Raw genomic sequence first — 20911 nt, 5'->3', positions numbered from 1 at the left:
GTCGTGTTTCGTCTGCCAAAGTCTCAATAAATGATTAAATTATTTAAAGGAACCCGTTTTGTTTTTATAAATGATTGAACCCAGTGTTCGATGCGTTGACTCTCAGCGTGGGTGCAGCGTTTGGCGTGATAACACAAAAAGATTAAAATCATTATCATTCTACACTATTTAGTGTTATTTTTGTATTCTTACTCATCTTAATTGCTGCTTCTCGTTCCTGTTTTGTATTTCTCACTTTTCTACCTCTGAGTCTCTGGGGTGTAGTTTGGCGTTCACTTGTGGAAATATGGGACATCAACATCCGTTAGATCAGTACTTTATTAATCCCCTCAGAGGAGGGGGAATTCAAGACAGTGTCGCTAAACATATTGAATTATAACTTCATTTTCTCGGATCCCATGGGATTTTTATTTTATTTTAACCGCCTATTAATATTCAAGTGAAATGTTGCGGGTTAATTTGTGAGTGGCTAAATTTATTCTCTATAAGAACGTTTTTCCCAAATCCATCGTACTGTTGAAAGTGCTTTTATCTAACTTTATTTTTAACACAGTCCTATGTTTAGGATTATTATTTATTCATTTATATTTTACCTTTTTTTTAAGATTTCTATCTTTTAATATTCCTTTCACCTCTTTTAACACTTCTTCTTAAATGCACTTCTTTAACAGTTTGTTATGGATTGTATTGATTTATTGAATAAAATTCTGCCTCTGTGTTGTTAAATGTTTCTGTACAGCATTTTGATTCTGCCATTGTCTAGAAAACTTTAAAATAAAACTACCTTGCTTTGCATTTGGTCACAACAGTCACATGATAAATTAAAGGTCCAGTGTATAACAATTTCCTTTTTCACATGCATCTGGGAACTACAGTGGCCATCACATACCAGAAAGGATGTAGTTTTTACATTTTTATCACATTCAGCTTCTACTTTTAAATGCAGAATGTACACTCTGGCTAAGTAAAAGGCAAAATAAAATTTAAATCGCAAACAAAAAAATCAGGCAGGGGAACAACTTTTTTTACTACTTTGAATGCGACAACAAACCTGTTCACATCCCTTCATCCCTTCATCCCTTCATTTTAATCTCAATTACATAATTAAAAAGCCACATAAATCAGTATTTTGTGTCTTCATCTGAGGCCATCACTGGCAACTGATGAAGAAGCACCAGCTTGTGTGTTGATGTTGAACAACTGTTTATCTTCAGCTGACGCACCTGTTGGGAAAGTTTATTTGTCCAATCATTCTATCAACAACAAAATTGTACTCCATGGAAAAAAGGTTTGGCTTCTTCCAAACAGATATCTAATTACAAACAAAGTTAAGGAAACATCCTTTTGTAATGATTGCCCAGAAACTGTCCCTCACTTGTTTTTGGCATTGCCCAATTGTTGAGATTTTGGCAACTGTCATTGTATCCATAAATAACATTATGAAACATTTGTTGAGTTGTTTTGGAAGAATGTGTTGTTTTGCCTCATTGAAAACAGCGAACACAAATTACACATACTAGATAGTGAGTCGAAATTGTAAAATAGTATGACTTAGTATCTCATACTTATTGCATGCTAACAATGTTGCCCCCCCCCGACTGGATAAAATTAACATTAATGCCACCCCAAGTGGCTGAGATACAACTCTCCAAAGACACCAAACGCAATGTAAGACAAAAATACCTGAGCAAATGTATTGCCTTAACAAATCTTTACTCAACTCTAATAACTAAAACTGCATTAAAATATCTGACGTATTTTCACTTAATGTTAACGTTTTTTCCTCTCGGTCCGACTTAAAAGTACGTGAACGTACCACTGTCGGACGACGTTGGACTTTTCGCGGAGAACGTGAATGCAACGTTTAAAAGTGCATCCCAAAAAACCCTCAAAAAACATCGTAGCTTTGAGATGTCCGCGGTCGGTTAATATCATTATAGTTACACATAGTGTATAAAGACACGTACATAGTTTGTGTAAACGTGTTATTTTTCTAATAAATGTAGCTTAAACTGGATGTGCCGTTCACTATAACACGGACTGCTAGCCGGCTAGTTAGCTGGTCTGCTAAAGTCACTCACCTTTTCCAGGTACTGTTGCTACAACCGTCGAAAGAGCCTGAAGGATTTCGTTGAGAGGAGATGTTTTCTACTGTTTTCCAGGTACATATTTTTTTATATGATTCATGTGTGTGTTTATTATTTATTACACACGTTTATTTTATTGTTATTATAACTTCAATGTTTTGTTTTTTGTTTCACATCCAAACAAATCCTCACTGGCACATACAAAACCGGATGTGGTTAACAATTTTTTTCTTTGGTAAATAAAAAATTTAAATTCTGCAAAAACTTTGAATTTAATGAGGAATAACCCTTTTTCCTGTTAGTTTCATGTGGCCTGTCATTACATCAAGTTGTGTTGAGTTATTTCTGTATGTTTTTTTAAATAATAGATTAATTAATAAATTTAAAAAATCTCTATATTGTACACTTGTTATACTTCCATATCAAAACAAACACATTTTAAAATGATGTGAAATATCATCATACATATAATTTTGCTATGTCTTTTTCTCAAAAAGTTTGACTTAGACCCTGAGACTACTGCTTTGCATTGTCCCAAAAAGTGTAGCTGCGCAAACCTGTGTGTAAGAAACACTTATAAATATGTTTATTTATTTTTTTAAATAATTTTTATTTACATAATCAGGTGATTATTATGACGGTTATAAATTTTCAAAGGTATATTCTGTAAAACTTGACATTTATCTGACCTATTTTTTGTTTTTTATGTACTAATTATTATGTTATTAGGATGTGTAAGTGCATTGCAGACAAAATATACTGTATTTGTGTTTTGTTTTGTTTATTAACGTATTAAAAAAAATAAGTATGCAGATCAGAGAGAATAAATGTTTTTTCTAAGTTAACATTTTTGTATTATGATGATTGATTATACTTTGTCAGGAGAAGAAATATAAAGTAGTGTTGCCATCAGCAATAGAGAAACTCATATTAGTCTCTATCAAAGTGGAGACTCAGTATTTTTAACACATTTATTGCACTTTTAAGGCAATTTTCTCAGCAGAACATCTTTTAAAGGGAAAAAACATGGAGCTTTACTTATACACACACACCATTTAGTGCTTGAACTGTGCATGTATATTTCCTGTCAATAACCATCCATCCCAGCCACATAAATAACTTTAACTTAAAATTTAGTAGCATGACAATTTCACTTTGTTGCTCTCAGTTTTGAATGAGATTTGTGGGGTTTTCTAAAAAGTCACCTGTATGTTTCCATTTCAAATTACACGACTATGCCAATGTTTTTCAGAGTCCTCTGAAGTCCATTTTTGTAGGCCATGACCCCAGCAACGGAAATCACATTGTTATGTAACATTGATATTCTCTGAGTTCAATGGCACTGAATGGAGATTCAAGTAGTTTACAATCTTAAACATTGTTTAAAAATACCTTTAAAGATACTTAAAATGCATCACCACAATATTTTTTTATAGCTCCTGCAGTCTGGTCACATCGAGCAACGCCACCACAGTGGTAAAACATACTTCTTTGCAGTCCATATTATTCTTAAATCTACATAAAAGCGTATTTTGTGGATTAGTTCCTCCTGTTTTTCTACGAAATGGTGACATCAAGTTCACCGACAATGAAAAATGTGCTTTGTGTACATATCCTTAAAGCTGGTGTAATATGGGTTGTTTATACTTTTAATTTTAGAACTATACTTTGCAAACCTCAGCTTTGAAGCAGTTTTACAGGCATGGTCAGGTGAAAGGAATTTAAAAAATAAATCAAATCGATACAATTTCAGTCTTGAAATCAGAAACTGAGTAATTTGGATATTGTGTGATTTACATGACATGACGATGTATCAGTTTAGCAGCTTTCGTAGTTTTCGTTGTCAATATCTCGTAGGTCTTGACCAGCTAGATGTGGTGGGCTGTTGCATGTGATATTGTTGTATATGGTGATGGTTGTGTCGGGCTCTTCACCCTCTGCGTGGGTCTCCACACGCCGAGGTATCACTGACGGATTTCTCAAGCTGTAGTTTCTGAGTGCCAGCGTGCTACAGTCACATTTCCAGCTGTTTCCAGTCAGCAAAAGTTTTTCCATGTGCTCAGGGAAATCGGGGACCATGCTTGACAAGGCATTGGCTCTCAGGTCCAGATAGCGCAGCCTCGGAAGTAGCTGCTTTGTGCCATTCTGCAGAAACTGTCGACAGTCGTTGTTGGATAAAAGCAGGTACTCCAAGTTCCTGAGGCCAGAGAACGTGTGGGTTGTGAGAACCTCCAGCTTGTTGAAGCTCAGGTCGAGTCCCAGTAAACCCACCAGATGTACGAAGCTCTGACGTTCCACCACAGAAATGTTGTTGTGCTGCAAGAAAAGCCTCCTCAGACCTGAAAGTCCAGTAAAAGCTTGAGATGTGATCTTTGTGAGGCAGCCTCGGTCCAGATGGAGGCTGTGAAGCTTTGGCAGACCTTTGAAGATTTGGTCTGGCAGACTGAGGAAGCAGCTTCCAGACAGGTTGATGACAGCCACATGAGAGAGACCCGTGAAACTGCCTGCCTGTGCCTCCTGCACTTGGTTGTGCTCCAGCTCTAAGACCTCCAGATGACCAAGTCCTTCAAAGATCCTCTCCCCCAGGACTCGGATCCTGTTGTAACTGAGCCGTAGTTCCTCTAAGTACTGCAGATCACGGAAGGTCCTGGGCCTAATTCCGGTGATAGAGTTGTTGGAGAGACGCAGTACATGGAGACTGAGCAGGCCCGAGAATGTGTCGTCGTGTAGAGAAGTCAGTCTGTTGTTAGTGAGATCCAGCCATCTGAGTGACTTCAAGCCAGTGAAAGCTCGAGTTGTCACTGTTACAATCTGATTCTGGGCCAGGTACAGCTTTTGCAGTTTTGTGAGTTTACCAAACACGTTCGCTTTGATGACTTTGAGGTAATTCCCCGTTAGATCCAACTCTTTAAGCTCAGCAAGATTTTGGAAAAGCTGCGGCTGCAAGTAAGCGAGTCTGTTCCCTGCGAGGATGAGCTCTCGTAGACTTTGCAGGTCGTGGAATGCCATCTCTGGCAAGACTGCTATTGAGTTCCACCCAAGGTTGAGCATCCACATGTGTGAGAGTCCGGCAAACAGCCTCTCCTCAATACGGGTAAGCTGGTTGTTGTGCAGACTAAGTGAAGCAAGGTTGGGTGTGTTCTGGAACACTGCACCTGGTAACGCACGGAGGGAATTTCGTTCGAGATGAATGTGTGCTAGTGAACGCAGTCCTTTGAAAGCTTGAGGGTCAAGTGTCACGAGTTGGCCATTCTGCAGATTCAGAAAGTTCAGGTTGTTAAGGTCCCTGAAGGACATCGCGGGGAGTGAGGTGAACAAGTTGCCATCCAGCCAGAGAGAGTGAGAGGACGTCGGCATGTCCGACGGTGCTTGAGTGAAGTTGCGAGCACTGCAGTACATGTTGAGCTCCAGGCTGTAGTCATCGTGCAGACAGGTGCATCCCTTAGAACACGGAACAGGTTCTTCAGTCGCCTTGTCTCCGGCTGTGTCAGGGTCTGGCAACACCAGTGACGTCCCCAGCACCCACAGCACCAACAGCACAATGGTTTTCATAACAGCTGGGGACAGAATAGTCAAATATAAACTCTGTAAAGTCACCACAAACTACATGTACACACTGTAGCTGTTAATGCAGAATTTAAAAATGTGAGGTCAAAATGTATTCCCTTACCTTAGAGAGGTCTTGATTTAAGGTGGTCAGACTGTGAAAGACGAATGACTTGTGCAATTGTTTGTATACTGAATGGAAAGGCTGAAAATCCTGTGGCAGGTGCACTGAATGTGTACTATTTTTAACCCGTTCACTTCCACCGGGCATGAGCTGTGTGTTTCAGATCAGTTTTACATTTTCCCCCAGTTTCCTCTTAATCATAGATCATAGAATTATTTTGCCTCCTGTCACTAATATCAACGTAGAAGTTGTCAAATCAAAAATCAAAAGTCTTTAATATCAATTAAATATAAAATTCAGGAAATCCATTTTATTGTCTTATTAGTTATTAGATGTGAATGTAATCAAGCAGAATGTCACAAGTTGGGCATGATACCCTTTTATTATTAATGTGGCTCACACATACAGAGTTAGCAACCTAATAAGGGATTATATGTAAGTGACCTTTGGTGTTGACTAAAGTCAGGTCCCTGTCACTGAGTGCATTTACTGTAGATTTTAACTGACATACAATGGAAGAGAGATAAAATGAACCCAGTGCACTGAAGCCATGACATAATTGTTTTAGTTAATCAGTAGTCATGAGTATGTTTTGCTTGTACTAAACCTTTTAGCAAATTAGTATCTGAAGTAGTTCAATTATGAGGCCACTCAGAAGACTATTTTGATTTATTTTGCACAAGAAAATACACAGCAATGACAGACACAAGTCAAAATACAAAATCTCACTGAACTGTACAGCTAACAATAGTGTACTACAACAACAATACATGAAAGAAAGAAAATAGGAAGAGCAGGAATCAAAAAAGACTTTCCCTCAGCATATGAAGGAAGAGGAAGGAAGATGAGGATGTGCTGATTAATGAGTTAACTTAACTTTATTCAAATATAGTTGAGTCATTTTATGGATAATGGTAAAAATCTACATTTGATGTGGTATATTTTGGTCCTCCAGCAATGTTTTCTCTAAAATGTTGAGTATTTTAAGTTATTTTAAAGGAAACTCGTTGCTGGAGGACCAAAATTGAAATTTTTTTAGATTTTGCTGGTGTCATTTTTGTTTAATTCATGTCTTTGACAGTGGTCAGTCTCTGAGGTGCATTTCCTTATCGATTACTGTAATGACTAACTTTCTGTTTACTCTTTTTGTTTGTACCCAAGTCCTTTTTAGTCAACCGTGAACTGGTCATGCTCGTAAGGACAAAACCAAAACCCAGATAACGATGTGTGTTTGTACATGAATGTCATTAATTGACATGTCAGCACTTGTTCGGCACAAAGAAAACCAGTATATATACACACATAATTAACACAATTAACTTGATATTGTGATGATTTATTTTTGTTTATCATGTTATATCACAAGGATAGATTTAAGATGACTAGTTCAGTTACAGTCTAAAATAAGTAATCTCACATCATTTCTACAGAATTGTGGTGATATTGATGTGATTCATTATTCATTTCTGTTTTTCTATAGCATTCATTCAATTTTTAATATGGTTTTGCAATGGAATACACTAAGAAATTGGGTTTTTAACAACATGTGTCATGAAAAAGACCAAAATTGTCCAAATATGGCACCAAAATAAGTTTGATTATCGGAGTCCTGAATTCATTTTAATGTCTCCTGCCACTAGAGAGCACTGTAGGCCTGAAACTCAGAAGAAGTCTCTGCTGCTTCATCTTAAGGAAAACTATTCAGTGTATGATAGAGATTGAGCTGGGTGTAATTCTTCAGGTAGATTATAGATGATAATGACTTTCAGTCTTCACCAGGAATAGTTTCAACAGTTTATTTCAGAGATCATTATTTTTCCTCCGGGGGGAACCTGTGCAGGTTTGCAGTGCATGACAAGAAATAACATTAAGGGGAGAAGATGCGATACAGTTGTCACACAAAAATAAATAAAAATAGAAGAAAAAAAGAAGAAAAACTTACTTTAAGGGAAACAATATAATGTCACTAACAGTGAGAGTTGAGATTTTGGGAAAAATATCAATTTGGGATCCGACAGATATTGGGATCTCTGTGGGCGATGCCAATTTTTAGAAATCAGGGCAGCCAATAATTGTTGCAGATTATGTTTAGCCAATTTTCTATTTTTTCCTATTCCTCTTTTAAATAACTAAATATTGTATATAGATTTAGGGTTAGAGTTATTTATCTCCAACCACAGGCAAGAAGAACACGTTCTTCAAGTAGTAGATGATCAGAGCTGAACAAGAAAGTTCTCACTGTCTTTGCTTAATGGTTGAATTGAGTGTTTTTATTATTATTATTTTAATTCACAATTAAATCATTTTATAAACACATAAGAACTACAGCTTATACTGTTGGTTCAGTAAAAAAATAAAACACTGAATTGATGCCCCAGTGCGTCATTCCATGATTGTTTCTCCGCTGACAAACACCTCTAATTGGCTCATTCCACGGCACTCAAATGTTTCCAGGTTTGTCAGTTGCTGTGGGCCTCGTGAGTGGAGGAGCGGAGTCGTAATAGTTAGTGTCAGACTCTGCTGCTGTGGCTGTAAAATGCTTGACTGGGCTGCATCTTGCTTCACTACTTGGGGATAAATGTTTACGCTACCTCAGCAGAGGTGGACAGGCCTGGAAGGCATGGTGTCAGTCTGAATGTGACGGATGCATACTGATCAGGGTCTGAAACCACCATAACACTGCCTCCTTCACTCTACTGCAAACAAAAGTGAAAGAGTCCATTATACTGGTGGTACGTGTGCAAACCAGTTGTCATTGTATTTGATAATTGTTAGAAAAATATAAAAACATACTGTTTTAATTCATAAAAATGTGGTTAGGGAGCTTCTACGTTTCTACATAATCTGTAGGTGGTTCCTGCTTTGTTTCCTGTCACTTCCAGATCATCAAGCAAGATTTACAAATGTGGTCTATTAAAACTCTAGTATGTAACTTTTGTCACCAAGACACTGCACAAAAATCAAGTATGAATACATTTGTAATGATCCGAGCAAACACATTTTGCCACCAACAGCTCAGTTTTCATTACTTTTAAATACATTTTTTTCTTTGTTAACAGTGCTGCTTTAGCATACAACACTTAGAGTAGGATGAACGGAAAACTCACAGACAACAAGAGGAAGCTCCAACAGCTTTTGACTAAAACGTAATAATGTTACATGGGTTCTATAGAACCGATAGACAAACAGCAATCTTAATTTCTGATATTATTCACCAGAAACACAAGTCTGTCATACCTGATCGTGAATGAGAACACATGCTCAGTGTGCAAATATGTCCCTGGAACACTTACATATCACTTATATATCTTGCTTGTATCTCCAAGATGCTGTCATTGCCATATGATATTGTTAGAAACCTCACATGCGCCCTCTGCTGGATTTTAAGGGGTTCTACTATTACAGACTGCATTTTGAGCACAAAATTACAGTTCAAAGGCAAACTTTTTATCCCATCTGAAATACTGTCAAATTTTGATCAGACTGGATGTAATTGCCTAGCAGCAGGGGGTGTGGTCAGTTCAGCTTGGCCTGTATCCTTGCCCTCTAATCAGAAAAAGACAACAGTGATGTTTTAAGGAGAAGGAAAAAACTTCTGTCTGCTCAAGTTGTCCTCTTGAGCAGACAATCATGTTCTACAAAATAAATGGTAATGTCCATACATCCATCCCTCCATCCATCCATCTGTCTGCCATTTTATCCTCCATCGATTTTATTAATTGATGTCAGCTCTTTTAAATAAAGCACACATAGTGTATAGTGATGCATACGAGTCACAAAAGGGGGACATTTTCTGTATCATCATGCTTTAGCAATGTCCACACATCTCTCTCTCCTTATTTGTTCTCTCTTTTACCAAGTGGAAAGGTTTAATCCACCTAATTTCTTTTTAAGGCCTCAATGTGGTATAATCGACTTATATTCCTTATTTGACACCGACTGACACTCGGTCAATGCTGACAATCGTCTGGCTGATAGTTGGACTCTAGTTTATCCCTTTCAAGCCAATTTATACAAACCTACTGTATCTATAGAGCTGACCTGTTCACGGAAGTGACCGTAGGTTCATATGAACCTTTGTAACACACCTGCAGTGGCTATTTATAACCACTGTCGAGTGGAAGCTTCCTGTGAGGAGACTTGTTTTTCGACATCTGGAAGGTTTGCCGGATCTCTGAGCCACTGTTCTTTTCGGGAATTAGTGGGAATGATTGTGACGGGGGCTGAGGAGTGAGTCATTGCAACTCGTGACCTAATTATGTAATTAGGTTCTTCCAGCAGCTAGATGTGTGAACTACACACACACACTAATACACACACAAACACTGGTTTCCAGGACTTCAGAGGACATTGCATTGACTTACATTCATTTCCCGGAGACCTTAACCATAACCCTTATTAATACTGGTCTAACCCTAACCTCAACTTCCTAACTTGTCTTTACCTTAAAATGTAGTAATTTATATATGGGGACTTGATTTTTGTCCCATAATGTGACTATGTTAACATATTTCGGTCCCCACAACATAAGGAATACCAGGCGCACACACACATAAACACACTACTGTCTGTAACATGAAAACAGAAAAAACACATAATTAATTTAAAAATACAAATTTAAATGTCGAAACTAGTGATTCATATGAGTGAATATTAGACAAGATCTGCAATTATATTTTTTCTACTTTATTATTTTTTACTGTGCATTACTGTTTTTTTTATTAGATTTGTGATGCAACATCCCATACAAACTTACATTTTATGTGCCCACAGTGTATAATTTTCATAGACTAATCAGCAGATTTATATTTGTATAATTTGGCTCTGAAAAATCCATATTGGTCAGGCTCTGTTGAGGTGAGTTACTACACCACTTCTCATGGTCTTTCCCTGTTCTCTCTGACCTTTAACCTTAAAAAAGCTTTGTGGGTTTTTTTCATTTCGTGAGTCAATAGTGACCAAAATTGCTTTCTTTGACTGTAACACTAACTATATCCCTTGTAAAATAATGCAAATATCACTATGTTGGCTATGTTTTTTTCCCCTTATTTGGAGGTATATGCTGTGTATTCATTTACATTTTTGACTTTGCAGAACAACCTTGAACACACCACACACAAGAGGATATATCAGCTTCCACTGCCAAGCAGAAGACACAGGTGAGACACATTTCACACACTCAAACGCTCACTGAAGACCGCCTGAATCTGCTGCCAGGTTCTGAATCACCCCCATGGAGGAGAGGACAAAAGAGAACCTGTAGCCTCTTTTGCATCACTCATTCATGTGTTCATTATGTTTAACTGTACATTAGAGCTGCTAACTAATTTGATTTGATTACTCTTTGGATTATTTTCTTGATTAATCTAATTACTTGTTTGGTCTGTAAAATGTCAGTAATTGTTAATTAAACCTGGAAATGTTGATGTTCTCCAATGACTTGTGTTGTCCATAAACCAAAATGAATCCATTTGAATGATTTCTTTTGTTATATGGAGCAAAGAAAAAAAAAAGTTAAAAAAATTAGAAAACATGTTTTAATTATTGAAAAAACACTATTTTCAAGTATGAAAATGCATCGTTGCAGCCCTACTGTATAAAATATATATCACATGGACGTAGCACGACAAAGATTACACTTAATTCAATTTTTTTTCTTCGCAATGGCTCTACAATTTCGTGGTTATGAGAGTCGCAACATCTTTCAGTTGCCTTATATTCCATCTGCATGTCATTTTAAAGGTTGAGAATTTCATTTCTTCTGCAGCTGTGTGCAGGTGACGGAGTGATTTAATTTCAGCGACGGTGGCGTCTCATATTATATTTGGGCCAAACACGAACACACATGTAGCATCAGTCTCAGCTGGTGCAAATATCACCCAAGTGTCTGACGGCATTTGCATTGTGTGACGGGTTTGACAGCAACTGTGGATCCGTTTTGTGTTCGTTTAGTTGCAGAAAATACAACTAAAATGAAGGATTTCTGTTTTTATATACCGCTAATAATGGAGTTGTGACCGATAAGAGCTACGATTTTACACCAATTCCTCAGAACCCCTTGTTTTTCCTAAAGTGGTTCAAGTCCATTAAACATAAACAGGTGAAAAATGTGTGCGTCATTGCAAGGTGATGGAAAATGGCCATGTGCCATCAATCTGTAGCCCAGGGCTCCTGTTTCGCATTTAGGGTAGTGGAGCGAATACATTTTGGGCAGAAGTGTAGGTCAATAATTTAAAAAATAACACGGTGGCTGTGGGATGTGGGGAATATTTTAATAGTCAGACGGGGACTGCAGCAGCACACAAATATGAATTTATTTTAGTACTCGTTGGATGATTTTGTATCCGCGCATGAGACAAAAATCATACGCTTTATTCTCTGTTTGTCTTTCACCCGCGCCTCAGCAGGTGAATAAGGCGAAGTCTTCTGTCTATAGATCTGCTTAATGTAAGCATATAATCCAATAAAATGGTAAAACAGGGTCGTATAAGTAGTACTAGTGTAATAATAACAGAATAATGTAGGAACTGGTTTAATTTTCCCACATCTACCAAGTATCTATGAAACCAAAAGCTGATTTTTACATTTCATCAGTACAACCTCCACCATCTCTAACCCTGCGTGACATTTCGTGATCAACTGCGGTCAAACAAAGACATGCGATTCTCTGTGTCTGTGTCTTGCCAGTTTCTCTGATACTTTTGAACCTACCTTCTCTCATTATCAGTGGTTGTTCTGTGTGTGGTGTTTGTTTCAGGCTGTGCGTGAAATGTGAAGTCAGAAACACAAGTTAAGACAGGAGTTATATCCAGCTCACATCTTTTACTTTGGTCTCCTTGCTTACACTCAACGGCAAATTATTAATTTTCCGGTGCTAATAGAGTAAAATGAAGTAATGTATTGGTTTTAAAATATCAGGCACCGTCCCTGGTTCCAAAAAGTAAGGTTGGCTAAAAACATGCCAAAGCTGATGGAAACTAAACTATGGATGGACATGAGTGTGTGATTATTCGCTTGATTATAACATTATCTTAAAACACAACAACAGAAGCAGAACACAACACTATTTACTTAAAACACAACTACAATAACTTAAACCACAACTACACTAACTTAAACCACAACAGTCAAAGCAGGAAACACAACAACATTAACTGAAAGAACAACAAAAGCAGAAAACAGAATGAGAAACATAACTTTTGTCACTGTGTTTTCTGTTAATGTTGTTGTATTTTCCTATTTGTGGAGGTGATTTGCACTTCAAGGCCACCGTAATTATCACAAGGCGTTAGCACAGCTACAACAGGCACACCATTGGGGGAATTAAAAGTTTGTTTTTAGAAGTGAGATTTCTCGAAACTAGTGTTTGAATTACACACTGACATTTGGGGGTTAACACCATTTTTTGGGTGATACTGCTACTTGATAAACTGTCACATGTACACACACAGAAGAATGCATCTCATTAGTTGCTCCCGTTAGCGCAACACACAGCGTTCAGTTAGCATGAAAGGCTCATCCCTAAAGAAAACCCACTGGACAAAAACCTGTTAAACCCAGGATAGGCTAATGCTGGATTTCTTACCAGTGGGAATTAGGTATAAGTAATTCTTCTAAAGCAGCTTTTCTTAGAATCATTTAACGTCTACATTCATCCTCTGTATTTACAAGCGTCCTACATCCCAGCACTTGTGTGCAGTTGCTGGTTGCCACAGAGGGACGTCCTGATGGTACGTCGTGAGCGTGGAGATGTTCGCCCAGTTTAATTGAAATGTTAATCACGCCTGATGGTGAGACCGGAGCGGCCGCACCAGAAAATAGGTGTGGGAAATCAAAAAAGTCTGTGATAGTCTGAGGAGACTTGTGACCCACCTGCCAAAAAATGTGCTGCCTCATTGAGCTGTTTAATAATGATTGGAGACACTTTGACAACGTGACAGTGGCCTCTTTGTCTAAAATTAGCCGAAACGAGACAGCTTGTACTTTTGCTAAATGAAATGACTCATCGTTCTCTACCTTGGTATTGTGATGAGACAAAGGAAAGTTGAGTTAAGATTAGAACTATGAGAACTACTTTACTTCTGGCATCTGTCAGGAACACCATCAATCGTGAAAAATCGTGTCTGACAACTTGTTTTTTTGTGACAAAAGTGAGATTTTTTCTAACTTTCATTGGATATTCTTGTTCATATCCTGTACATTTTCAGCTTATTAAATGTGAATATGTTCTAATTTCTTTGCTCCATATATATATGTATATATGTATGTATATATATAAGAAATCAATAAAACGGAAACATTTTTGCTTTGAGAAACACTGATCAACATCTTACTGATGTTTTATGGACTGAACTCCATTATTAATCGATTAATCAAGAAGATTTAATAGACAGATTAATCGGGTCACACCCTGGACAGATCGCCAGTCCATCGCAGGGCCACATATAGAGACAAACAACCATTTACTCTCCAACCTATACGGTTAATTTAGAGTGGCTTATTTACCTAATCCCCATATTGCTTGTTTTTGGACTGTGGGAGGAAGCCGGAGCAAACCCATGCACACACGGGGAGAACATGCAAACTTCACGCAGAAAGGCCCTTGTTCCAACCACGGCTCGGGCCTATTAGTATTTTCAATTTCTGCAAATAAGCATTGCCTAATGTTACATATTGCACTTTTAAAAGGTGAAATTGTGCCAGGAAAAGAGCAATGTAGTGAAATGGGGGATCATTTGAATGGTATGCAGTGAAATTTAAAAAGGACCTTGACACTGACACCACTTTTATGCTTTCTTAACACAAGCACACATTCATACAAATAAACACAAACATAAGCAGCCTTTGTTAACGACTGCTCCCTTGTTTTTTCTTCAAGCTATCCTTGAACTCAGGGCAGAGGATCTGCCGCCAACCTCTCAATCGTCTCTCAACGTGTCTCAAGCAGAGCTAGAAATAATAAAATTTAGATTAGATGAAAGCAAAACCTAACTTGGTTGGTGTGACTTTTCCTGCGCTAACCACCAGTGCATCACAGACTTTTAACCCAAGAAAAAAACAGTCTGTGTCCGAGAAAAACAAGATGACCTCTCTTCCTGCCTGGAGCAGGAGTTAAAGGGCTTCCCGGAGTCTTTGTCTGCTGCGGAGTCATCTCTCTGAGGTGCTCCACATTTCCTAATCTCAGCGTGCCTCCTTTTCGCAGTCGCTCTGATTTTTGCTCCAAGCTGCTTCGCTCACTTTTATAGCAGCACAATGATCTGGGCTCTGTTAACGCTGCACAGTGGCTTGGGGAATGGATTAATTTGGAGCATCGACAATCTATTCTCGCCGTGCTGGTGTCTATTCATGTGCAGGGAATTTGTTCCCTTATTAACCGTCTAGTTCGACTGCAGCGCCGTGGACGTTATGACCAATCAAGTTGTTTCCCCTGTAGTTACCTCCACTAAGGAGGACATGTTTTCACCGGATTAAGTTTGTCCTTTTGTTTGCAACTTCTTGTCTACTGGTTTTGTTTTTTTTACTTTGTAATGAAACAATTAAGTTGAGCTCAGGTTGCAGCTCAACAACACTGTTCAATGCTTCTACTGTCCTTGTCCCACTAAACGTGTAAACTAGTAGGAAATCTATTTATTGACTTTATTCAGTAGGTGGCGTTGCACCCCCTTCAGCTTGTTAGTATTAAGCAGTTGTTTCCAGTTTTGAGGCTGCATTGTCTGGGTGTTTTAGTCCAACGTTGAGAAATCCAAATTTAGTACAATTTCAGTAACATAACATATTTACCAGCCCTTTTAAAAGTCCAATTTAGTTAGACATCTACATTAATTTTTTTTGTTTTGTTTTTTGTAGAAAGACTCATTTACATCAGCTCCTCTCTTAGCTCCTGGTTTTCACTCATTAAAACACTCAGAATCCTCTCTTTCTCGCTTTGTAGTTTATGCCTGAGAGAAAAAGGATGATTTTATAAACACGCGTAAAAGTGTGAGGGTATAATTGATTTTATTTTAATTTTATTTTTATTCAAATCAACAGTAATCTGTTGTTTTAGTGTTATTGTTGTTGGCATATAGTGTTTTTTTTGTTTTTTTCCAATAATTAAAGCATGTTTTGGGGTTTTTCAGCTCCTTAAATGTGAATATTTTCTGGTTTCTTTGCTCCATAAAACAAAAAAAGAATTAAAACTGAACAATTTTGGTTTGAGGACAAAACAAGACATTCAAGAACGTCGTCATTTCCAGGTTTGGGAAACGCCAATAAGCATTTTTCAAGACGCCCTGACATTTTACAGACAGACTGTTTGAAAATAATCTGTAGCCACAGCCCTAATTCATATAGACCAGGACCAAAGTCTTGGTTTACAAAGTGTCTGTATGTGTGTGGTGGATATGATCCTGGTAATAATTATGGCTGTGCAGAGAGAGATTTGTTCTGGGACACTTGGATTTACTGCTCAGTGAGAGACTTGTTCAAACATGACACGCAGCTAACTCTCATGTCAAATCTATCCATCCTTATTTGAAAACTATCCCTCAGAGGATTCCGAGGCAAGTGCTGGGTCTAATCTGAAGTCTCCTCCCAACTGGACATGCTTGAAAACCCCAATAGAGGGCGCTAAGGAGGCATCCTGATAAGATTCCCTCAACTGGCTTTTCTCATTACATTACATTACATGTCATTTAGTAGACGCTTTTATCCAAAGCGACTTACAATGGAATTGAGTAAAATCAGCCAGGGGTGGAGTTGAACTTGCAACCATTGCGACCATGATGTCTTGCGCACACAGGGTACCGGTCTTAACCACTGTGCCACTCCACCCCATTCTCTTCTCCTTGTGGCATAGCAGCGTCACGTCTTTGTGCTCCCTCTGGGTGAACTCCTCACACCTCAGCTAAAACTCGTAATATTCATACACAATTAGACCCAACTTTGGTCTAGATAATGGCGTATGTGTACAACTGTGTTGTGAAGGGATTTCCACAGGAACATGTGGGTTATTATTGCAAAAATCTATTACTAAAGATTTAGTAATAGATTCACGCAGTGGCGATTAAAACAGGCTGCTGTGAACACACTTGCTCCCCGATGAACCTGTTACTTCGTTTCCTACTCCAGCACAATCTTCTGGATTGATGGACAACAATCCTCAGTGTTGGTGTCGTCTCTGTGTAGGATCAGGACTTTTCACACACACCAGGACGTCGGCTGTACCCCTCTGTCTGACTGAATTGGGTTATTGTGCTAAATTAATTTCCATAGGGAACCACAGCGATGGTAGGCAACATCATTTGCTAATTAACAAGAAAGTCTCCCGGCGTTTTCAAGAAAATGACTGTGCTCCCGGAGGCGCGTTAAAACCCCCGACTTCTGATTGCAAGTGCAGCTGTAAACAGAAGTGATCCGCAGTAACAGGTCCTCAGCAGACTGAAGGGAGATGCGGGGGGTGTGAAAAGTTTTACCATCTGGAGTTTGGGCTGTGAAGCGACATACATTTCCAGATGCAGGTTTTAATTGTCTCTGAATGTGAGGTTGTTTTTAACTTTATTAGGGCAGCAGCAAGTAGTCAATCAGTCTGAAAAATTCCCATTCAGACTGCACTCCAATCCATAGACTGCACTTTTGCTTTCTTTACCTTTAACGCACTATATATACAGTATCTAAATGCTGCTACCTGACATCATTCTGACTGATTATTAATTATTATAAAATTCTGACCCAATTTTTTAAAAATATGTCTTACATTTTCTGCTGATAAGAATGTATAAATCCTTGCCTCTTCTTGGATATTTATACATATTTTATATTCTCTATTTTTATTCTTGTATTTGCACTAAACAGAATCAACGCTATGTCATTTCTTGAATTTCTTGAATCTTGATTTAATCACTAGTTAATTTTGAATAGCTTCTTAAATGTGATGACTTCTTTATTTGGTGCTTTTCTGTGATTTGTGGACAAAACAAGATGTCAAGGACACCAGTCAACATTTGCTATATAGCTCTATATCTAATCACTTAATCAACTGACATATTCATCAATAAAAACAATAATTTCTTTGGAAATTTGTTCTGAATTGGCAAAGTAAGCAGCTGTAATTGTTTTGCTGTTACGATAACTTTTCACTAAATATTTTCTATAGTAATCAATTTCCTACAAAGACATGTAGTTTAACAGGAATTAAAATCAATCAAATAATCATAATTATTAGGGATGAGCTGATACAATACTGAAATCAATGAATTGGATATCAGAAGGAGAAAAAATATAAATTTGACACAATCATAACATCTTACTGTAAACAATTAAATAAAAACAAGCAACAGCATTTTAGCTGAGTCATGTTGTGAGGCGTTTATTTCTCATTTGTGGGAGCAGATTATTGACTACACAGTTGGTAAAAGTTGTAAAATGACAATCATCCCGAATAATTATCAAGGAACAAAAAAGTCTGGAAAAGAGATGAGAGTTATTAAAAATAATTTTTAATGTTTACACTTCACTTGTTTTAAAGCAGAGTCACAATAGAACAGAAATTGCCATAAACTGCAATATATCATAAAAGTAGAGGTTTATTTGGATGCACTGGTCCATGTTGTTGATACCATCTGCTGTGGTGTTGTTGTTGTTGTTGTTGTTGTGGGGGGGAAGTAGCCAGTAGTACCAGCTCAAATCATAGTTTTTAAAAAGACAGGAAAACAAAATAACCCATCAAACATCAGCCAAATGTGTTTTTAAGTACTTTAAAAGGACAGTTACCTGTCAGCTGGAATGTTAAAGTCTGCAAACTTTGTGCTGAATGTACTTGGGCTGCAATGATTGTTCAATTAATCGTCAACTGTTTTGATAATTTATTAATTTTCAGCTTCATACATGTGAATATTATCATATGATAAATAAATCATTGAAAATGATTAATTTTGGTTTGTGGACGAAACAAATTTGAGAACTATGAAAATAATCATGAGTTGCAGCCCTAGAACTTCACAGAAACTTTAGAGAAGGTTTTCCCACATTCACAAAATGTTTCATGAACCTTGGACTTTCTCAAATTGCACTGAAACAATTTCAAAATACCACAAAAAAATCGAAAGTGAACGTCTGTAATTTCGAGTCGTATTATTCTGGCGCAAAACAACATGAGGAAAAAAACAATAGAGGGCGTGACAAGAAATCTTCAACATCACAGTACGTCTGTAATGTCCATAAAGATACGCAATAACATTCGTTAGATCAGTTACGTGGTGAGATTGTGAGCCAACAGCGATACATACATATAACTGGCAGCCATCACAGTGAACTGTATAATTAACTTGTGCTTGTTTAATCTTAAAATATAAAATTTGCTGCTGCATTCTAACCACTGGATGTTGCAGTGTAAACACATATTATATACACCACTGTTGCACTAGACCTTGTGATTTATTTAATGTAATTGAATTAATAAAAAAGTGATTCCGGTGACACACTTCCTGTGACCATACTGTTTGAGTAAGTACATAAAAACGTGGAATAAACATTAAAACAGCTAATTTCTCATATGTGAAAATGACAGATTGGTGCACTAACTATACATATTCTTTTGTGAAAATAGTGCATACTGTTATACTGTAAGTCCAACAATATTAGCAGCTTCCCACAGATGACAACCTGCCGCATTCATGCCCTTGTTATATGTGTTGTTGTTTTTTTGTTGTTTTTTAAGCCCTGGACTTGAGAACACATAAATAAACCTTTTACACTAACACTTCCCACTCAGCTGTGAAGTGCCACCTTGTCATCGGCCGCTTGAAATAATCGACCGCATGAGTAAGATATGCAGGCAGGCAGGCGCGAGCAAATCCCACTATGTTGCTTGACTGGGAAAAAAATCAGTTAATAACAGCATTGTTAGTTCTCGGTAGCGTCGGTAACTCGGCTCAGTAAAAACAAAACAACAACAAAAAAGTTTCTCTCATAAACCTTTTAGATAAAACAGACGTGTGTCTGAAACTGAGCTTTTATTTTAAAGATTGACCAGAAACGGCAGGTAAATAATGTTGTATAGTTGTTTTTTATTCAATTAAATGTCTAAAACAGTGGTTCTCTTTTTATACCAAGTACCAGCTGAGAAATTACTGAGCTCTCGAAGTAACACCATTATCACTAAAGTTAAAATACAGTGGTGTAAATAGGCCAAAGTCAAAGTCAGCTACAGACTTTTCACAGGAGGCAGATTTATTCCCAAATATAATTTGCTCTCCCTCTTCCTCACATATACTTCACACACTGGTATGCTGAAATTAGATTAAGATGGTGACTGTAATTACTATTATTATTATTATTTTCCTTTACTACACACATACTCTGGTATATACAGTAGAACAACATTTCTGATTTTCCTCCAAGTACCACCAGAGGAATCTCGCGTACCACTGGTGGTACACATACCACATTTTGAGAACCACTGGTCTGAATGTTTTTAGAGAACCAATTTCTTTGTGTAACAACCAGGGATGTGTACTTTAACTCCATATTTAAATCAGGTGTCTGAAACTAAAATGACCTTTGGGCCACTTAAAAGTTCTTCATAGAATTTCAAAATAAAAGTGTTTGTTTTAAGGTGGGATGAGAAAATATTTCAGTTTTTTGTATTTACATTTATGATGCAAAATTACTCTGTAAATAAAAAACAAACAAAAATGACTCGGACTTCACTTCACCATTTAGCAACGTTAGCGAGTGTTGGTGTGAGGCGTATGTCTGAATGAAGCGTGAAAATCAGTAAAAACTGTGTACTGCAGGGATCAGCAAGTAAATGTGGCTACAAAGGATTGAATATTGGGACCTAAAGATCGTATTTTCATCAGGCAAAGTGTCTTACAACATCTTCAGTCAACAAAACCCCACATTTGCTCCCTTAGGCTATGTGGGTGTTGTCTTTAATCACCAGCTTGTTATGAAGATAAATGTGTGTGAGATATGTACTCGTACTGTTGATATTTATTGTGCATCATTTCAATGTCCTGTAGACTTATTGCTTCTTCTTTGAGCCTAACACATGCAAGTCATTTTATGGACATTTATTCCTCATTTAACCAGGCTGTCCATGACAACAGCAGTGTTTTTATTTTTATTCTAGCAACAGGTGTACCGTATATGTTAGCCTGCTAACGTTAGTCGC

General features: G+C 37.5%; 1 protein-coding gene across 1 annotated transcript; it reads right to left on the bottom strand.

Annotated features, from left to right (window-relative positions):
• Positions 1-2903: 2903 nt before the first annotated feature.
• On the bottom strand, positions 2904-5823 carry igfals (insulin-like growth factor binding protein, acid labile subunit). Its single transcript, XM_044018411.1, has 2 exons — positions 5758-5823; positions 2904-5644 (listed from the first exon to the last, which is right to left on the bottom strand). Exon 2 carries the CDS (start codon positions 5637-5639, stop codon positions 3906-3908), a length of 1734 nt encoding a protein of 577 aa, XP_043874346.1. The 5' UTR covers positions 5640-5644; positions 5758-5823; the 3' UTR covers positions 2904-3905.
• Between the last annotated feature and the right edge of the window lie 15088 nt (positions 5824-20911).

This window comes from Solea senegalensis, unplaced genomic scaffold (assembly GCF_019176455.1).
Source record: "Solea senegalensis isolate Sse05_10M unplaced genomic scaffold, IFAPA_SoseM_1 scf7180000017154, whole genome shotgun sequence".
Classification (NCBI taxonomy): Eukaryota; Metazoa; Chordata; class Actinopteri; order Pleuronectiformes; family Soleidae; genus Solea; species Solea senegalensis.
This window is presented reverse-complemented; position numbering and strand designations above follow the sequence as displayed.